The sequence below is a fragment of the Typopeltis vanoorti genome, chromosome 15 (genome assembly GCF_054136105.1).
Source record: "Typopeltis vanoorti isolate ZY-2024b chromosome 15, IOZ_Tvanoo_1.0, whole genome shotgun sequence".
Lineage (NCBI taxonomy): Eukaryota > Metazoa > Arthropoda > Arachnida > Uropygi > Thelyphonidae > Typopeltis > Typopeltis vanoorti.
Window position 1 is genome coordinate 98,850,801 of NC_143563.1, and position 19,127 is coordinate 98,869,927.

At 33.6% G+C, this 19,127-nt stretch overlaps 1 protein-coding gene across 15 annotated transcripts in view; it reads left to right on the top strand.

Moving 5' to 3' along the window:
- LOC150099022 (uncharacterized) overlaps positions 1–19,127 on the top strand; it is a 589,139-nt gene that overhangs the window by 332,737 nt on the left and 237,275 nt on the right. For all 15 annotated transcript variants that reach the window (XM_090405631.1, XM_090405632.1, XM_090405630.1 and 12 more), the window contains 3 exons: positions 4,734–4,882; positions 9,803–10,102; positions 17,243–17,418. In XM_090405631.1, the coding sequence (XP_090261757.1) occupies positions 4,741–4,882; positions 9,803–10,102; positions 17,243–17,418 (618 nt within the window). In that variant the 5' untranslated portion in view covers positions 4,734–4,740. The remainder of the gene's footprint in view (positions 1–4,733; positions 4,883–9,802; positions 10,103–17,242; positions 17,419–19,127) is intronic.

Below are 19,127 nucleotides of genomic sequence, written 5' to 3' on the forward strand. Positions count from 1 at the left end.
GCATAATACACCAGGAGTCACTTTGTGCTAAAAAAACTAAAGATGGAACACATCATGAATGTAGTAATTAAAATGGTAAACTGGATATGCGCTCTCACACCTTGAATCATCGACAATTCAATGCTTTGTTGGATGAATTGGATTCACAATACAGCAGTTTGCTATATTATATGGGAGGTTAGGTGGCTTAGTCGTGTCATTGTTTTAAAAAGATTTTTTGAACTCTTAAAAGAAATTACGTTTACTTCATCCAAAGGAAAATTGATTCCTGAGCTCACCGATGAAGATTGGTACAAAGACTTGGTTGACATAACAAGCTGCTTAAACACTTTGAATACTGCTCTGCAAGGACGTGAACAGTTGATATGTCATATGTATGATTAAGTTAAGTCATTTCTGGCAAACCCAGTTGGCAAAGAATAATTTAGCCCATTTTCCTACACTTAAATCGATTTCTTGAAATAATAATGATGCTGAAAAGTACATTCTCAAATTGAAAAATTGAATTTGAAAAACAATTATCTGATTTCAACCAGTTGGAAAATGAATTATTATTATTCAGTTCACCTTTTTTAATTAATATTGAAAATGTTGATGAAGAATTACAAATGGAAGTAATTGAACTCCAGTGCAATACCGAACTACAAAATAAATATAACAAAGTTGGCATACCAAATTTTTATAAATATCTCGGCAGTAAATACCCCAAATATAAAATTTATTGTGCAAAATTGTTTGTCAATCTTTGGAAGCACCTATATGTGAGCAATTATTTTCAATTCTGAAACTTAATAATTCAAAGTTCCGCTCACGGATAAAAGATTCGAGATTAAATGCAATACTTCATATTGCAACACAAAACGAAAAAGCAGATATTGACATGTTAGTACAGAGGAAAAGATGTCAGGTTTCAGGATCAAAATCAAATTAAAAAAAGGACTCGTAGATAAAAATCTTAATTTTTGTAAGTCAAAATTATATATTTAAATATAATAAATTTAGTTTAATCCTTAATCCAAGTGTGAGCAAACAAAGTTTGTGCCTGAAAGTATCTTCAGGACTTGGGTAAGGTGGTACAACACCGGGTAACTCTTTGCAAATGTGGAGCAAGCTAACATCACTCCTATCTCAGTATCTCCCATAATGCATCTCCTTGCGGATATGTATAATGTTATGCATTAAGGGAAGGGCTACTACCCAGACTAGTTTCGACCTTTATTGAGGTCTCTTCAGTGGGAGCCAGGCCCAAGTGGAGATACCAGGCAGAAGCATTAGCAAGGTTATCACTACCTATAGGAGTTGCCAAACGGTGTGCCACCATTTTATTAAATTACTCTGGATTTAGAGAAAGATGTTGAAAGTTTATTTTTCACTTCGTTCGACTATAATAAATTTAGTTTAATCCTTTATCCAAGTGTGAGCAAACAAAGTTTGTGCCTGAAAGTATCTTCAGGACTGGGTTAAGGTGGTACAACTCACTGGCTCCCACTGAAGAGATCTCAATAAAGGTTGAAACTAGTCTGGGTAGTGGCCCTTCCCTTAATGCATAACATGATACATATCCGCAAGGAGATGTGTTTTGCATTATGGGAGATACTGAGATAGGAGTGATGTTAGCTTGCTCCAAGTCAGGCGCAAACTTTGTTTGCTCACACTTGGATAAAGGATTAAACTAAATTTATTATAGTCGAACCAAGTAAAAAATAAACTTTCAATATCTTTCTCTAAATCCAGAGTAATTTAATAAAAAGGTGGCACACTGTTTGGCAACTCCTATAAGTAAAGATGACCTTGCTAATGCTTCTGCCTGGTATCTCCACTTGGGCCTGGCTCCCACTGAAGAGACCTCAATAAAGGTTGAAACTAGTCTGGGTAGTGGCCCTTCCCTTAATGCATAACATTATACATATCTGCAAGGAGATGCATTATGGGAGATACTGAGATAGGAGTGATGTTAGCTTGCTCCACATTTGCAAAGAGTTTCCCAGTGTTGTACCACCTTACCCCAGTCCTGAAGATACTTTTAGGTGCAAACTTTGTTTGCTCACACTTGGATAAAGGATTAAACAAAATTTATTATAGTCGAACCAAGTGAAAAATAAACTTTCAATATATATTTAAATATAAACTTTCAATGTATATTTAAATAATTTTCTTAAAGTACGAATAAAATGTAATTGAACTTATATTTTCTAAACTTGTTATATTTTTAAAATTTAAAACTAAAAATGGTTATAAATTTAAAATTTAAACGGTGGTGGTAACTGTTTACGTAAATCGTAAAGGCCTGGCAACAAAACGACCTTTGTTAGAGCCTTTCTTTTTTTAGTTTATGTTTTGATTCACAGAATAATATTGAATAAGGCCTGCGTCAGATATACATCTAGACTGGTCCATTGCTGTTTGAGTTTGAGACCCCTGCTATAGATGTTGTGTTACTGCATTACGTCTCTTCTAGCGATATTTTTATGAGCACTGTTCCTTTGAACTGGTTGCTGCAATCTCTACACCTTCCTGTACATATATGAACACATGCAGGCTCCGGTCAACACAGTTTACCAAACTCATCGAATCAACTTCTCAACCTCTGCCTTCATTTCCTATGCTTCTGCTCTTTGTAATAATCTTCCCTATGCTGTCTTCCCTAATGACTATACCCTTCAGGTTTTCAAAAAACATATCAACAAATTCCTTTAACAAATTACAAAAGGGGGAGGAGGTATTTACAGAGAGAGAGAGAGATTTATCACCTATAGAACTATCTCTCATAAAAATGTCAAATTTTTATATGGTCCTAGATGTTACTTATTGACAACAAAGTCAGCTTTTTTTGCAAACTTGAGACAGTTTTTTTTTTTTTTTTTTCAGTTTGAAGAAAGGCTTTGATCAAGTTGATTTTAGGCATGTTTCACTACATGTATAAATGAAACGTAAAAAATTGCATTGATGGATTGAACCTAGGGCCTGCAGGATAGTGTAAAATATGTATTCGGAACATGAAGCAAGTGACTGCTATCTTGAAATTGTCTGAAATTGCTACTAAGAAATAAAAATAAAAAAAATTCTTGCACCTTGAACATTAAAGCCAATTAAAAATCAGAAATTAGACAATATGGAAATAAGCTGTGATTAAACATTAAAACCTTGAAAGTTTTTCCACTTGGTTATACTATAAATTAAAGATGCCCAGAAGTTATGTTCTTGGTTTCATCCTTTATCCAAGTGTGAGCAAACAAAGTTTGCATGTAAAACTGCGTTAAAACATGTCACGACTGCGTTACTTGTATATAGAAGCTAATGACTTCACATCAATTAATTGCCTTGGTATCCAATAATACAATTGCAGACATCCATTCGTAAACTTTGTTTGCTTACACTTGGATAAAGGATGAAACCAAAACTTCTTGATATCTTTAATTTATAAAGCTTTAAAACCCTCCAAAATTCTAAGAATTTTGTGGATATGCCAAATAAGAATGGCAGGCATAATTAATACAGTATTGGGGAAAATCTTTAAAAAAAAAATCTTTCATTTATAAAGGGAGGGTAACCAAATAACTCACTTTCATCAAAATTCAAAATCATGTAACTTCAATTTAATTTTTTAAAATGATTTCACACGAAGTAACCCATCTATTAACTCCATGTGTTTCATGATTACTTTCTTTTTTTTTTTTCTTCTCCAAAATGAATGTTCTCTCATGAGGGATAAAAAACTTAATTTCTGTAAGAAATATATTAAAAAAATTGAATGAAATAATGAATCTGATTGAATAGTGCATTCATTAGTACTTTGTTTTGTAAGAATCTAAAAGAACATTAAATCAGTTAGAAACTGAATAAGTAATTTGAGGAATGTACTAGCTCAAGCTGATGCTGATGAATTATTATTATTACTATTATTATTACCCCAAGACCTCATTGAGTCAAAGACTCATCTGGTAGGTCCTTTTATCACACACACATCTCATCATACCGTGTCTTGAACACACTCAAACTCCTTGCAGACACCACACACTCTCAGGCAAGGCATTCCAATCATTCACAACTCTGCATGAAAAAAACCTGCCTCTCACTCCCCTACTCACACCCACTTTATACAGTTTCCAGGGATGACCTCTGGTTCCCCCCTGATCTCCCACTATTCTCTGTAGAACTTCTCCACCATTGATCCTATAACAACCCCTTACCAACTTGTAGGTCTCTATCATATCTCCCCTCTTCCTCCTCTCCACCAGACTCTGCAAATTACATCTTCTTCTACCAGTGTACTAGTAGAATACTAGTGTATGATTTTGTTTCAATAACTGAAAGATGCATTATTATCCATTATTGCAGTGGATGAGTTCTGCATCTGTTATAAGTTAATTTACTACTTCTAATTTTTGAGTACGTAGTGTTTTCACTCAAATATAAAACAAATCATGTTAAAGTAAGGACATATGGTTGCCAAATAGCTAGAAGTTGGGATTGTCACTTTCTTGGTATTGAACAACCTTTATTGATCACATTTGATAAGAGGTAAGATGATAGATAACTTGTTTACTGAAATTTGTAGTAAACTGTCTGCCATGAGTTATTTTTATCATTATCATTATAGGAAAATTTATGAAGAAGATGGCCTCTTAACATCACAGGACTAACTGATTTTAATTAATTACTTAATATATATATATTAATATTAATTAATATATAACTAATTACTTAGTAATTGATTTTCTTAATTAATATAGTTAAATTATGACTACAAATCCTGACATGAATTCTGAAATATCTAAATCGAAAAGAAAAAAATCTAAAAAACCTAAACCAAGATTGGTTACATTTGATGCATTGGAAGATAATTTGGAAGGTGTCATGGTAGTACAAGATCAATTCCATGGTAAGTTTGAATTTGCCTTTCTTTATTATTCTACATAGAAATATAATTCCAATCAAAACCAGATATCTTTTGATATAATTTAATTATGATGGTTTGATCTATTTACCTCATATCAAAATTACCTCTGAGAAACCTAAGGAGGGGGGAAGAAGGGGGGTATGAGTAGAGAGCCAATGGTTGCAGGGTTTTATGGTTACAAACACAATAAAAATTACGTATAGTTTCTGGGAAAATTCCCATGTTACTCCTCTTAAACACTATTAATATAATTATGGCTATTATAGCCTGTTTTTGTTTAGGAGTATCCCTTATTTTAATACATTGGCTAACATTATTCATTAAAGAGGTATATATATATTTACCCTTTTTTGAAATATCTGAAACTATTGCCATAAAATGCAATGAAAATTCTATCAACATCCACTGCCCCTACCTAATTTCCGAATGTTGGATGATCCAGAACTTACAAATTAAGCCACGCCTCCGGCCATGTAGCGACCACAAACGCCCTAATTTGGCAGATGCAACTTGCAGCCTTGACATAGCCCTACACTCATTCCCACAAGGTTCCGATGACAGTCAGACGACGTCCAAAACGGTCCACACCCCGTTAACCCCTGTCCCAGTTTCCACATAAGGATATTCTTCCCCTTCGTTCCCCCCCCACAAAAAATGCGGCCCTAAGCAAAATAATATATATATATATTTATATATATATTATTAATAGTAACATAGTAACCCGGGTTTCCAATCCTATTTCCCGCATCAAAATGCACCCCCCCCCCCCCCCCCCCCCCGTTTATAAACAACCTTCAGCAAGATCTTGGAATTGGAAGGCATCATAGAACCAAAAACAAAGTATGTACAAAATTTTTTCCACCTCATTTATTCTGTCATACTGCCTTCTATACTCACCCATAATGCCCCAAAAAAAAAAAAAAATATATATATATATATATATATATATATATACCCTTTTTTTGAGTAATGTTAGCCAGTGTATTAAAATAAGGGACACTCCTAAACAAAACAGGCTGTAATAGCCGTAATTATATTAATAGTGTTTAAGAGGAGTAACATGGGAATTTTCCCAGAAACTATACTTAATTTCTATTTTATTCATTTTGTTTTTTTTTTAATCTAAATATTGGTTAATTCTTTGTTCATATAGCCATTATATTTGTGTCATTTAATAATCTAGTTTTATAAACAAATGGTTTAAATTTTCTTTCTCTTCTTGTTATTTGTAGCCATTTAGATGGTAATCTTAATTTTATTTTAATGAGGAAGTGGTCACAACCATAAAACAAATGAAGAACTTTTACAATCCCTGAATATAAAACCAATTAATTACTACATAAGACAGTATAAACAAATATAGATAGAACATTTAAATCGAATGGACAACAGCATACTACCAAAAATATTATACAGATACAAAATAAGTGGAAAAAGAAGAATCAGAAGACCAAGAAAGAGATGGCACGAGACCGGAACAGGCCACCTGGCCTAAAATCCATGTTAGGAAGAAGATTAAAGTGAGTGGATCTTTCTCAAAGCAGAGGAAGAGGATAATAAATCCACTTCCCTTACAATCAAGATAATTGCCCTGTTGGTCCACGAATCCTTATTCAGTATATTCAGACCACCCCCATATCTGGTGGGCCCCCCCTATCTGCCACTTGGGAACACGTTCTCTAGAGGTTACAGGGTTTCCTGAAAGTTTTTTTTGTTCAGTATTCATTTTTAAAAATTATGGAACTACTACTGTTATAGTGAAACTTGCTTTCACTATAATAGTAGTAGTTATATTGAGTTTAATATAAACCAAAATAATATGAAATTTTTTTGTTCATTCAGTATATCAATTTTCTTTTTATTATATTTATTGTTTAAAAAGTTGGATATAATCTGTCCTATTTTTGAGTTCTTCCTTTTCATTAGAGGAAACTGTTACTACTATTTTTGAGGGTATTCATTATTATTCTTATTTTTTTTTTTTTTTTTTTTTTTGTATACAGTGATACAAGTATATGTATGAAATGACTGCTACATGTAGGCTTGCGATATATATACTGAATTAGAGATAACCTGATGGGAAAAAATTGACTAGTATATCCAAAAATGGAAAGAAAATTTGTTTCTTCATCATGAATTTTATGTACTTGGATTGATTGGAAAGGCATACAATTCTTACTTCTAACAAGAATGTGATGTGAAAAAAAAAATTAAAGATGTGCGTGCATAAGATCTTTATAAAACAACAAAATTTAAACCAGAATGATTTTCTCAAAATTTCTGAATTTTGATCAGTACATATATAACTCTGACAACAATGCTCATCAGATTGCCTAGAGTACCAAATCACAGCAATAATAATCTCTGCAAACAGAAATAATGAAGGTCACATCAGCTATTGGCTGCTTGACAGTAGACAAGTTAACTTCAATAAAAAGGTCAACAAGAGAGCCAACTTTTGAAGATTCTAAGCTAAATACAGTAACTAGGTCAGCAAAGAATTAATAGGACTAAGCACTGAATGTGAAAAATAAAAATTTTCCGATTGGATGATGCAATTTGATTGTTAATTATTTTTATTTATTGTATTAATTTTTTTATTTTTACCACAAAAGGTCAGGTTAGGCAGGTTAATTAGTTTTATTTATTATGTAGCTTACAATAGTATGCTAGTTGCTTTAATATAGTTTGTGTATGTATTCCTGAAGATGACCTTTAGTGTAAAGGTTGAAACAGAATTTTAATATTATTAAAGTTTTTATCTCAAACAGTAGTTGGTTTCATAAATCTAATATAATGAGTGCTGTTCATCACATTGATGTTAGTTCGTCCCCTGGCAACTCTGACCATAATCTTGTCTTTTTACCTTTTTATTTTAACAGATTGTTCTCTCTTGGCTAGTTTTGACATGGTTACTTCTCTTAAAGTAAAAGCAGACCACTTGGCATTAGTCATTCCTCCAACTTTTGTTTAGATGACTAAAGCAAATCTCCTCCTGCTGTTCCACAACCAACCCAGCATGCCTTCTCTAATCTTTTAATCATAATCACATCAGAAAAATATTCAATAGTCTTGAAAAAATCTCTCAGTCCAAATAGTATTCCTCCAATTGTGCTATAAACTTGTGCTCCAGAGCAGGTACCCTTCTTGCATTGCCTGTGTGTGTGTGTGTGTGCGTGCGTGTGTCTGTCCCATTCCTCTTACTTAAGAAGAGTCATCAGCAACCAAATTCTTCACTACTGGGACTGATTATGTGGTTGGTAAACATCAATATGAAGTCCACTATTCTCATTCTATACCAGACCTCCTCACCAACTTTGGACATGGGCTATGGAAAGATATGGAAAAGCTTGTGTGGTTACTCTGCATATTCCAAAAATATGTAGAATGACCAATGTGACATTATTATTATTATGTGACACCTCCAGGGAGTCCAAGGACATCGTAGGAAGGCACACCACTCCAACTCGCCAAACACATCCAACTCTCTCCACCACCACTATGACACTACTACCATCAACTCCATCTATTGCCTATCATCACCAACAACAGTATTTTTTTGTCTGTAAATTGCGTGTATTCTGAAGGCCGATTTGTCTGTATGCGGGATGAAAAACCCGAGTTCCAGGAGAAAAAACCCTGCTACCACCATATGAGATTGGCTAACTCACTTCAACTGGAAAAGCTTTGATCAAAGACAATGCTCTGATCGTATCACATTGAGGTCTTCTTGCCAGGCTGCTATCTTGTGGTCTCTCTCTTTTGCTCTTTGAAATTGCTAGTTTCCTCTATGGATGTTAATTGTATGTCATGGTGAATCCTATCTAATTTCTTTATTATTGCTTGAATGCTGTAGGGTTGTGTGTTCTCTCCCAGACTCTTCATCCTGTGCATTGGTCACCTTCTGTCTCTGACTTTGGATCCTGTCTATGATTTTGCTGGTGCTGTCTTCATTCCAGAGACCTTGTAGTGCTGCTAGTTCAAGCTACAAGATCTTCCAGGGCTGGCATCATGAACACTAATCTCTTCATTGCTTTTGGGTAGGGTGAGGATAAGTTAGTTAATTTCAAGTGCCATTAAAACAGTCCTTGGACTGTTTTGATGGTACTTTAAATTACCTGGAAGAATGATCCTGCTTTTCTCCCTCTTGCTTGTGGTGGTGGTGTTCCAGTTTCCAGTCAAGTTCAGTTTTCTCTTCTTGGGCTGTTTATGCATAGGCATCTTGTTTCTGTAGCTTCCATGGACTTGGTGTTCTTTTTTTGTCAAGACATTGCTTCTCTCGCACTCAACTCTTTCTACTGTGAATCCTGGGATGACTGGCATTCTTCTCATATTTTGGGTAGTGCACTGAGGACCTCCTTGGGTACTGTACAGAAGAGGATACCTAATCAGTGCCCCCTCTCTCATGTACTTCCTCTCGTCACTTTCTCATAGGGTAGGGCTATATAAAAAAAAAAAGAAGCCATATAGATATTTTTCGTGGGTGTTATCCCTTACTGAACTTGCCACTACCGTTCCACTTTCCTCTAATCTTGTAAGAATACAAACAGCCACTGTTATCATCTATGCATAGTTTGACTCTGGACATGTTGAACTAGCTTCTTCCTTTATCTGCTTCTGTTATTTTGAGCACCCTTTATAGTGTTTTTTTCCCAATGAGTATAGCCCAACTTTTCAGGTAACATGCTCAGATTACTTGTTTCTCTTTCACCACTTGCCCATACATGGTCTCTTGTGTTGTAGGTTTTGTAATCTTGTGGGGCTAAATACATCAGTCTTGTTAGTCGACAAGTAAAATTATGCAATTATTATTTAAAATTGAGGGTTGAAACAGACATGAATATCATCTTTGATAAGAAATTCTTCAATTATAAAACAAAATGGTTCATGATTTATTTATAGGCAAGACTCCTGATCATTTAGTTGCAAAGAAGTTCTTACAAGAACGAAGACAACAGCTTGGTGAAGAATGGCTACTTAACACTCCTGATTCTCTTTCTGCCCATTTAAAAGTCCATAAAGAATTAAATGAAATACATAACTCACCTGTTAAAGACCTGCATCACTTTGGAAAAAAAGATGAAATTATAAACACTTCATCAACAGCTATTGATGATGATAGTTGTGAAATACAGTCTCTATTAGAATATAGCAGTTTAAGTGATGATGGAATGTCTAGTGAAAATGAAGATATTCATAATGGTAAGTCTTTAATTTTTTTTCAGGGTGGGGGGGGGGGGGATAAGGTTTACTTGACTTATTTTTTATAATATGGCAAATTACTTTACTTCATACAAGGCTCTGCCCTAATGAGAATACAGTAATACCCCACCTTATGACAGTTCACTTTATTACAATCCACTCAGACAATGCTTTTCAATGCCAGTGCCCATTTATACAATGCTGTCTCATATGACAGTTTTAGCTATATGATATCAACTGATATGAAGTTTTCATGCATCTATCTCTCTCTCTCTCTCTGTGTCTATGTTTTGCTGTGAATTATAAACTGTTTATTTTATTTTATTGTTGTTAATAATGACAGAAAAATTCTAAGTGAGGGCTCTGTTGCTTCCATAGAAAGGAAAAAGGTTCTTAAACCTATTACATTCGATACTAAGATTAAGATTATTAAATTAGTGGTGATAGCATATCAAACACTCACATCTGCTGCAGGCTAAGTTTACCTCATACTGCTATTGTTGCAGTTGCTAAATACAAAATGAAAGGTGTTACACTAGTTAATATGACAGTTTTTCATAAATGTGACAATATTATTGTCAAAATAAATTTAATGATGTTAGATTGATGACCAAACTGATTGGTGTGTTCCCCTAAACATTCACATTTGCATTTAAATTATTCTAAGTTTTTTGTTGTGTCACTGATGTGAATTAATGCACATATATGATGTTAAAAACATTATTAAACCATTACATATGTCTGCAAATGGTGGGGGAGGAGTAGTGATTCACCATACAGCAGTGGTCTGGAACGAAATATGTTGTATGACTGGAGTGTGGTTGTATAATGTATCTTATTAACTTATTTTTGTTCTGCTTACTGTTTATTTCCTCACATAGTGCCATTAGTTAACATCAGAGGTCTCTGCCAATGAAGAAATCAGAGTTTGAAATACCTTTGTCTGGTAGTAGGCCATAAAGAATGTCTTGGTAAAAAGTACATGTCAGACTTTTTGGTATAGTATTTTGGTTTAGTATTTAAATTAAAAGCTGGTTTTATTCATAGAAAATTATAAGATTTCTAATGGTATATAAGCTGCTTTTACATGGAATTGAAGATCTAGATCACAGTTTCAAATTAAATTCTCTTCAAAACTGTGTGGAATAAAAATGTTGGATATTTTTATTCCACAGGAGTTCAGCTCTGGAGTGGGCTGAACTGAGCCCAGAAGAAGGTTTTTTTGTGTCAGCGATAATGCTAGCATAAGTTGAAAGCTGTCTTGATGTCTGATAATTTTCCTAATGCAAATGTTGGCAGTGACTTTACAGAATTTATTGTATCATAGGAGAAAGAAGTTGTTCATGAGTTTGCTTGAGTATGCAATAAAAGTGTTACAGAACCTGCTGCTAAGTGTATGGCAAGTAGATTTAATGAAGAAAATCTGGCTGAGTGGATGCACATTGACAATGAAAACTTGTTTGAGTAGGCCTGCCTAGTTGGCCAAGCGGTTAGCTGGCCAACCAACAGGCTGCTGGTTTGAATCCTGTTGTGGGCATGAATATTTCTGATTGTCTTTAGGTGGGAGATGAATTTCATTGCCCAGTGTGAGACCACCACCCAGCTTATTGGAGGCCTAAAGTGGCTCACAAATTCTATGTTTGTTCTCTAGAGCAGGGTTTCTGGACTATGTAAAAAAATTAACTTAAAAATACAAAAAAAAAATATATATATATATATATATATATATATATATATATATAAAATTGATTAAAAAAAAAAGGAAAAACTTTTAGTCCACCCACAGTACAAAATGCAGTAAAGGTTTGCAAATAACCTTTCGTCGGTGGAAGCAACATTAACAAAAAAAAAAAATGATGATGAACGCTTGTTCTTTATCATTATACTGACTCTGAAATTATATTCTTCTGAATCCTGATCAAAACAGTCAAAGTGAGGAAGAAGTAGTGATGGCATTGAAACTGATGTAGATGAAAGATGTACTGTTGACAAGTTAATTGCATTGATAATGAATTAATCAAAGGGCTACATCAATGCATCTTCCAGATGGATAAGAGCTAATGAATTTTAATTTTATTCTTATATGAAAAATTAGGAAACAAATAGAAAGAGTGGCAAAGTTTAAATATCTCGGATGCTGGTTAAATGAAGATTGCAATCCAGAAATGGAAATAAAAGTTAGAATTGAAATGGCAAGAAAAAATTTTCTCTTGATGAAATCAACACTGTGTAACCGCAGTTTAAACTTAGAGCTTAGAATACGCATGGTTAAATGCTATGTATGGTCTGTACGGTGCAGAAACTTGGACCTTAAAAACAACATCAATAAAAAGACTTGAAGCCTTTGAGATGTGGTTATACAGACGAATGTTAAAAATCCCATGGACAGCAAAAACGTCCAATCAGGGAGTACTGGAACAAATGGGGAAATCACGTGAGCTTTTAGATATCATAAAAAGAAGGAAGGAAAACTGCATATCTTGGTCACCTACTTCGTAATGAAAAATATAAGATACTTCAACTGATTATAAAAGGGAAGATAAATGGAAGAAGAGGACAAGGAAGACGAAGAAAATCTTGGCTGGCAGACATCAGACAGTGGACTGGTATGAACTCTGAGAGACTGTTCAGAGTAGCTGAGAATTGCTCAAAATCTGCCAAGGTGGTCGCCGACCTCCAATAGGAGATGGCACTCAAAGAAGAAGAATATGAAAAATTACACAGAGAAAGATCAAAATACATTAAACAATTTTTCTTGGTTGAAATGTTTAAAAACATAACTACTCTTATTAAAAGTGTATGTCAGAGCATTAGGCTTACTTTTGATAATTCTGCAGCCTCAGCTTCAAGTACTGGTGATTCCTCCTCCTCCCTCCTGCAGTAGCAGATTCAGGATGAATCATTAGCTATGAAACACAGTAATCCCGATAGCTGAAATTCTAAATTTTGTCTGTTTGAGAATAGTACTAATGCAACATTCTTTGTAAGTACAGCAATTAATAAACCTGCTTTCATTTATTGTGTGCTGTATTGATTGTTCTGATAAATCTGTATAATTTCATTGAATAATTTAATTAGTTTGTACTTTCATTTAATCACTTAATTCACATTAAGTATTTGTTTTAGTTTCTAGTGGTGCATAGTGCTTTAGAGACATGGGATGGCATAATTAGGATCAGAAATATACTGTTAAACTCTGATTTATGGTTTCCATTGGTTTGGCAAAATGTCTAATCTGGCAAGGCTCTGGAACCAAGAGTGATGGAAAATCAGCATGTAATTATAGTTAGATATTTTATAGATGTGATCAAAATTCAGTTCTCCTTCCATGTAAATTGTTGAGGTCACTTCTTTTCTTAGTAATTCAGGTTATGAAGCATGTTTCCTCTCTCCTCTCTAGTAGAATGCTCTTCCCTCAGCCATTTTCAACATTCTCTATTTACAGACATTATCCAGGTTGGAATGAAAGTCTTCATCCCTTATTTAGTTCAGAATTACCCCAAAAGTTTAGCCAGTATCAAAATTACACTTTGGATGTAATTTGGATATTGTTTTGGATAAGTGTGCCAAGAAGGAGGGGAAAGAAAAAAAAAAGCATATGTTTTAAATGGCTTCAAACAAAAACTTCAGAATTAATTCTCAGCCTAACAATGGCAAAACAAGTAGTAACAAATCTCTCTGATTTTGAAATAGCTAGTGTAGCAAACTCAATTCTTGCAATGCTACCTAAACAAAACAATTCTATCTTTTTTTTGCAAAAAAAAAAAAAATCATGGTTTATCTCCTCTTACTTTTGATAACACTACTTAAGTCTCCAGAAAAAGTGGTCTATTTTTGACCTATCCAGTTACTAACTCTGTAAATAAATCCCAGACCTGTTCAACCATATTGCTCTTATATTTTGAGTGGTGCTGTTCCACAGAACTAGCATCCATTCCTCTCCCCCAGTTTCTCATAAGCCAATAGTAACAATGGCAGGCTACCCAACATCCCTTTACAATTTAACTGTTAACTCTGTGTATCTGCTGCATTCCAACTATCTCTGCTCTCAGGAACAGCTTTTCCCATGATGTATTTTCTCTAAAATACTACAACTTTCAGCTGTTAAAAAAAGAGCATCTTAGATTCCTAATAACCCCCTGCCCACATGTAGCATTACTTTGCTTGAAGTTCTATACCCTCTTGTTTGGAAGTGATATAATAAATAAATGCTCTGCAAATTTGAAGAAACTTGGAGGTCCATTAACACCTTCTTTGAAGAACATAAATACATATACTACTGTTGGATCCTACTTCTTCTCAATCTATACTTTGGATCCGACATGATTACTATTACGATGTTCTTTACTAATTGATAAGTTGTAAGTTGATTTCTAATTCAAATATAAAGAAAATTTATGTTTAAAGACTGCACCACTTTATATCTGAATTAGTTCAAGAATTGAAGATAAACCAACTTTCAACTACCTTCTTTTATATGTTGTTGTTATATACTGGCCGAGTATATTTAACTTGCTTAATTTACCCGCTTTGGTTCGAATATTTTATGAATGGTGCAGTAAAAGAGATTCAGGCAAAATACAACTTTTGATTAACAAAAACAAACATTTAATTTTAAAATCACAAATTTTACACTTTAGATCAAAACATTAAATAAGTTATTATAAACACTTCAGCCTTTCTGATAATACTGTCATACAAACTCTGACAATGGTAAATCTGTTATCTCTAATACAGTCTTCTCACAGTTCCTTAAGTTCCAAATACAATAAAATTGCAGTAACACCTCTTCACAAACAAACACTTTTAATTTTACGCTTCAGCTAATTCTCTGCAATAGTTACTGTTAGTATAAGGAAATTCTAATGAAACTCGCACACTTCTCTGTATAGGAATATTAATGGTTGGAATAATCTTCTATCTTCATCAACTTGGAGGTCCATTCCTACTTCTTACACAAACACTTTTTATAACCGTAAACACTTTTAACAATAAACGGCACTCATTAAAATAAATGTTCTAAGCATTAACTGAATTAATTCACGGTCACAATACACATAAACAAACGTTCTTGCATGAAGTACTACTGATCACTCATGAATTAAGGCAATACACAATAATTCCTTATCTTGAGGTTTTATATGCACAGTTGTTCATTCCTCCTGCATTCAAATAATTCTTTAGGCACTATAATTCTAAACACAGCTAACAGTAAACTTCAACTTTACAGCCTCTACTATTCTCTAGTAACTTCGTGCTTTGCTTCAAGGTTCCGTATGTCCTTGAAAGGTCGGCGCTGAAATTAAATCTCAACTCAAGTATCACTAGTCTATTTAATAGTCTCTCAGCTGTGTTTCGTAGCTATAATTGTTATTCTACAACTTGTTAGCTAACTGCTTCTCGACTAGTAGACTTAAATTAGCTGCTTGAGTGACTTGCCGACTCACTAATATCGCACTCTAATTCCCCGAATGCTGAATACTCCAATTCCAACCGAATGCCAATCTCTTTCTCTCTCTCTCTTTTCACTCTCTAATCTATTTCTCTCTAATCTATATTTTCAGCGTTCTTCCTTTTTATATCCATTCTTCCCGCCTAAATTGTTCTCGTGATCTCTTTAACTAAACATCAGCTTTTCACCTTCACGTACTGTTCCAAACTCGTGCAAGCTATTTAACATATGTCTCCATGACAACAAAACAAAACATAATAAAATTGAGGTATTGCGTAACGCTAAACTTCTACAAATAGGAATAGATAAAGAATATTTACATTTCAATAATGCACAGTTAAATTATCAAATACAAGTTCTTATAATATTAATATAGTGATGAATAAAATAGCTTAATAATATTTAATACAGTCTTTTCATTATTAATACATATATCTTTGATTAATTAATTAAATATTAGGAAGAATCAACTATGATATTTTGTGAATTGGGAGCAGCAAAGAGGCAGTACTCTTCTGATCTCCAGAAGTATGACTAAATTAACTTATTCCAAATTTAGAAGGTTGGAACTATGCATAGATGCCAAAAGTTTAGCCTCTGTGTCTAGACCTAGCAGGAGCTTTAAAGGAATTCTCGCTTAGTTCCATTACATTTGAAGTTTTCCATTCCCCCTGCTTTTGTGACCTAATTGGTTCCTGGAAATCATTGTTAAATAGACGTCATAAATGGAACCCTGATTTCCCATACGTTCCATGTAATGTATTAGGATTTTGTCCTTGGAAATACAGTTTGAAGTATAATAATATGCCATAACATCATGCGCACTTTGTTTATTCTTTAAGACAGTGTGACAAAAGTGAAACTTTGATGTGCTCCATCACTTTCATTCTAGATTCATGACGTCTTAGAATTTCATGATTATCATTATTTTTGCTTTCAACTTCTTTAAGCTTTTTATATTCTTAAATTCACTTTTCCTCCTTCCAGACAGTTTTGTAGGCACATATATGTGCTATACTACAAATAATTTTAAATTAAACTGACAATAAATGAAGAGTGAGGCAAACTACAGCAGTTTGCTCCATCTTCAGGCTGTAGTTAATTCTTTCTTTATACCAGTGAAGCAGTCTAGGTACAGTGATAATTTTTTTAAAAACACAAATACTTATATAGTATTTTGTGATGTAAAAGTTAGTTATTGGTTAAAAAAAAAAATAAGCCATCTGATTCAGTTGTTTGAGTCATCAGGTTTCATACTAGTTAAAATTATTATTCTTAGGTTGTATGCTGTGGTGTCAGACGACAACCCACTTTTAAAATATATGCAGCCAGTTAACTCATTTCTGTGGCCCAGCATTTCATAATCATAATAGAAAAATTTTACCTGCTCTAAAAAGTGGAAGGGGTTGTAAAGTGGGGGTTTGTTGTATACCAGGTTGTAGTGTTTTTCTATGTATTTTTGACAAGGGAATATGTGCTAAAATATCTAATGAAATATTAGTTATGAAAATAGCTGATATGTTCTCAAAGGATGTACAGAATACTCTTGATAGTACTACACAATTAAGTTTACTTTATTTTGAAGCTCCATGATGTATAGATAATGGAGTTCAGGTATTTGCAGCAATTTGTTTTTCTCTCTTAGTAATACCTTTATTTTTTTAAATTTTATTTATTATTTTTTTAAGAGTCAGAATCAAGGATATTTCTCACGGAGAAAATTCAAGAAGGGGGAAATATCCCCATTATTGTAACAGTTGGAAAACTCTATTTGAAAGAAAGAGATCAACGGACTGTTAATTTGCTTGATACTCTTGATCTTCGTGGTCTGCTTTCTACAAAGAAAATTAAAAAGGAAAAGCAAGTAAGTTATTAATTGGCGTTTTTGTTGGAAATGTAGCTCAATTTTTGGAATCAAATTTTTTTATTGTTTAAAATTGGAAGATTAAAAAAATTTAGAAAATGTTGGTTCCCTATTCACTTTCTTTGATTCCCATGTCTTTCTCTCTGTATATTAAAAAAAAGTTTAGCTTATTGGATAGTTTGACATGCAAGTGATGAAGGTTGTTCAGAAGTTTTCAGAACAAGCATAGCTTCTCAGCATGCCATAGTCACCAAATCATTATTTCATCATGTTCTGTTCTCATAATGTATTAGACTCGGTAGCCTAATACATTATGAGAACCATAATTTGGTGACCATTATGCGTCTCTTACATCATGTTCTGTTCTCAAAATGTATTGGACTCAGAAGCCTCCCATAGCCAAGTAACTTGACTTTGAATAAACTGACTTAATGATAGTGTCATTCATTTACTCATGTTCTTAGAATCTTTAAATATCTTAATATATTTATTGTATGGATATAGGTTAATTTTGCAGTATAGAGATTACTAATTTATATATTTACTAGGGGGGGACTGCCCCTCCTCCTCCCCCGACGCCTACGGCGTCCATTCCCCCGAGTTCGGGACTGGTAGGCCGCTTCTCCTTGAATTCTGATGGCTCAAAAGGGGGTTCTTCTCCCTGGGGCACTATGCCCCAGAGAGAAGAACCCCCTGTTAAGTTTTTAACAGGGGGTTCTTCTCCCTGTTAAATTTAAGTCTTTCTTAAATGTCTTTTTTTTTCTTCTTATCTCTATTAAAAGAAAAAAAAAAAGTAAAAATATTGTAATCCATATGTTCTTCATCGTTTCTATCTGAAAGTGTACACCTAAACCTCTTTTTATGTGAATTTTTTTTTACCGATTTTTATTCACTTTTACGCGACCAACCTAAAGTCTAAGTTAGGAAAAAATCCGTAATTCAAGAAAATTCTGAGAATTGCATTGTCGTTTCAATTAAGAAAATTCTAAATTATAGAAATTCTGAGAATTTTGTAGAATTGCATTTTCGTTTCAATTAAGACAATTCTTACGAATTTCATTTATTGGGAATTCCCCGAATTACATAACTGACTGCGCATAAAAAAGCATTTCTTACTTAGCAGTTTGAATTTGGTGTTTAAGTAGACAACACAGTGACCGCATTTTTTGCATTTGTATTTTTTAAGTGAAATCAAAATAAAAATCGTGTCATAAAATTAATAATTTTGCCAAGAAATAATAAATGGTAAGCTACATGTAATTTTCAAACTTGCATTTCATTAACCGAAGATTTTAATCCAGCCCTCACATGATGTTGCCGATAAATAACCAAAAAAAAAAAAAGGAAAGCCGTTTCCTTGGATATAAAAATTCAAATTTTAAATCTTCTTCAAACTGGGGAAGGTGCGACGGCTGTGGGTAAGCATTTTGGAGTCCGTTAATCAACTGTCAGATCTATAAAGAAAATGAAGAGGCTATTAGAAAAGTGGTGTGTTCTGGTACAAAATTGAGTGTGAAATTTTCATCATACACAAGAGATGTTGTTCTAGAAAAGGCCGAAAAAGATTTAGTGATGAGGATAGATGTACAAAAAAGAATGCCAGTTGACTGAAATTCCATCAAGCAATCATCATTGAGATTTTATGAACAGATTAAAAAACTGCAGCCAGATACTTCACTCAGTCGAGGAAAAAATGTGAATTTTATTCA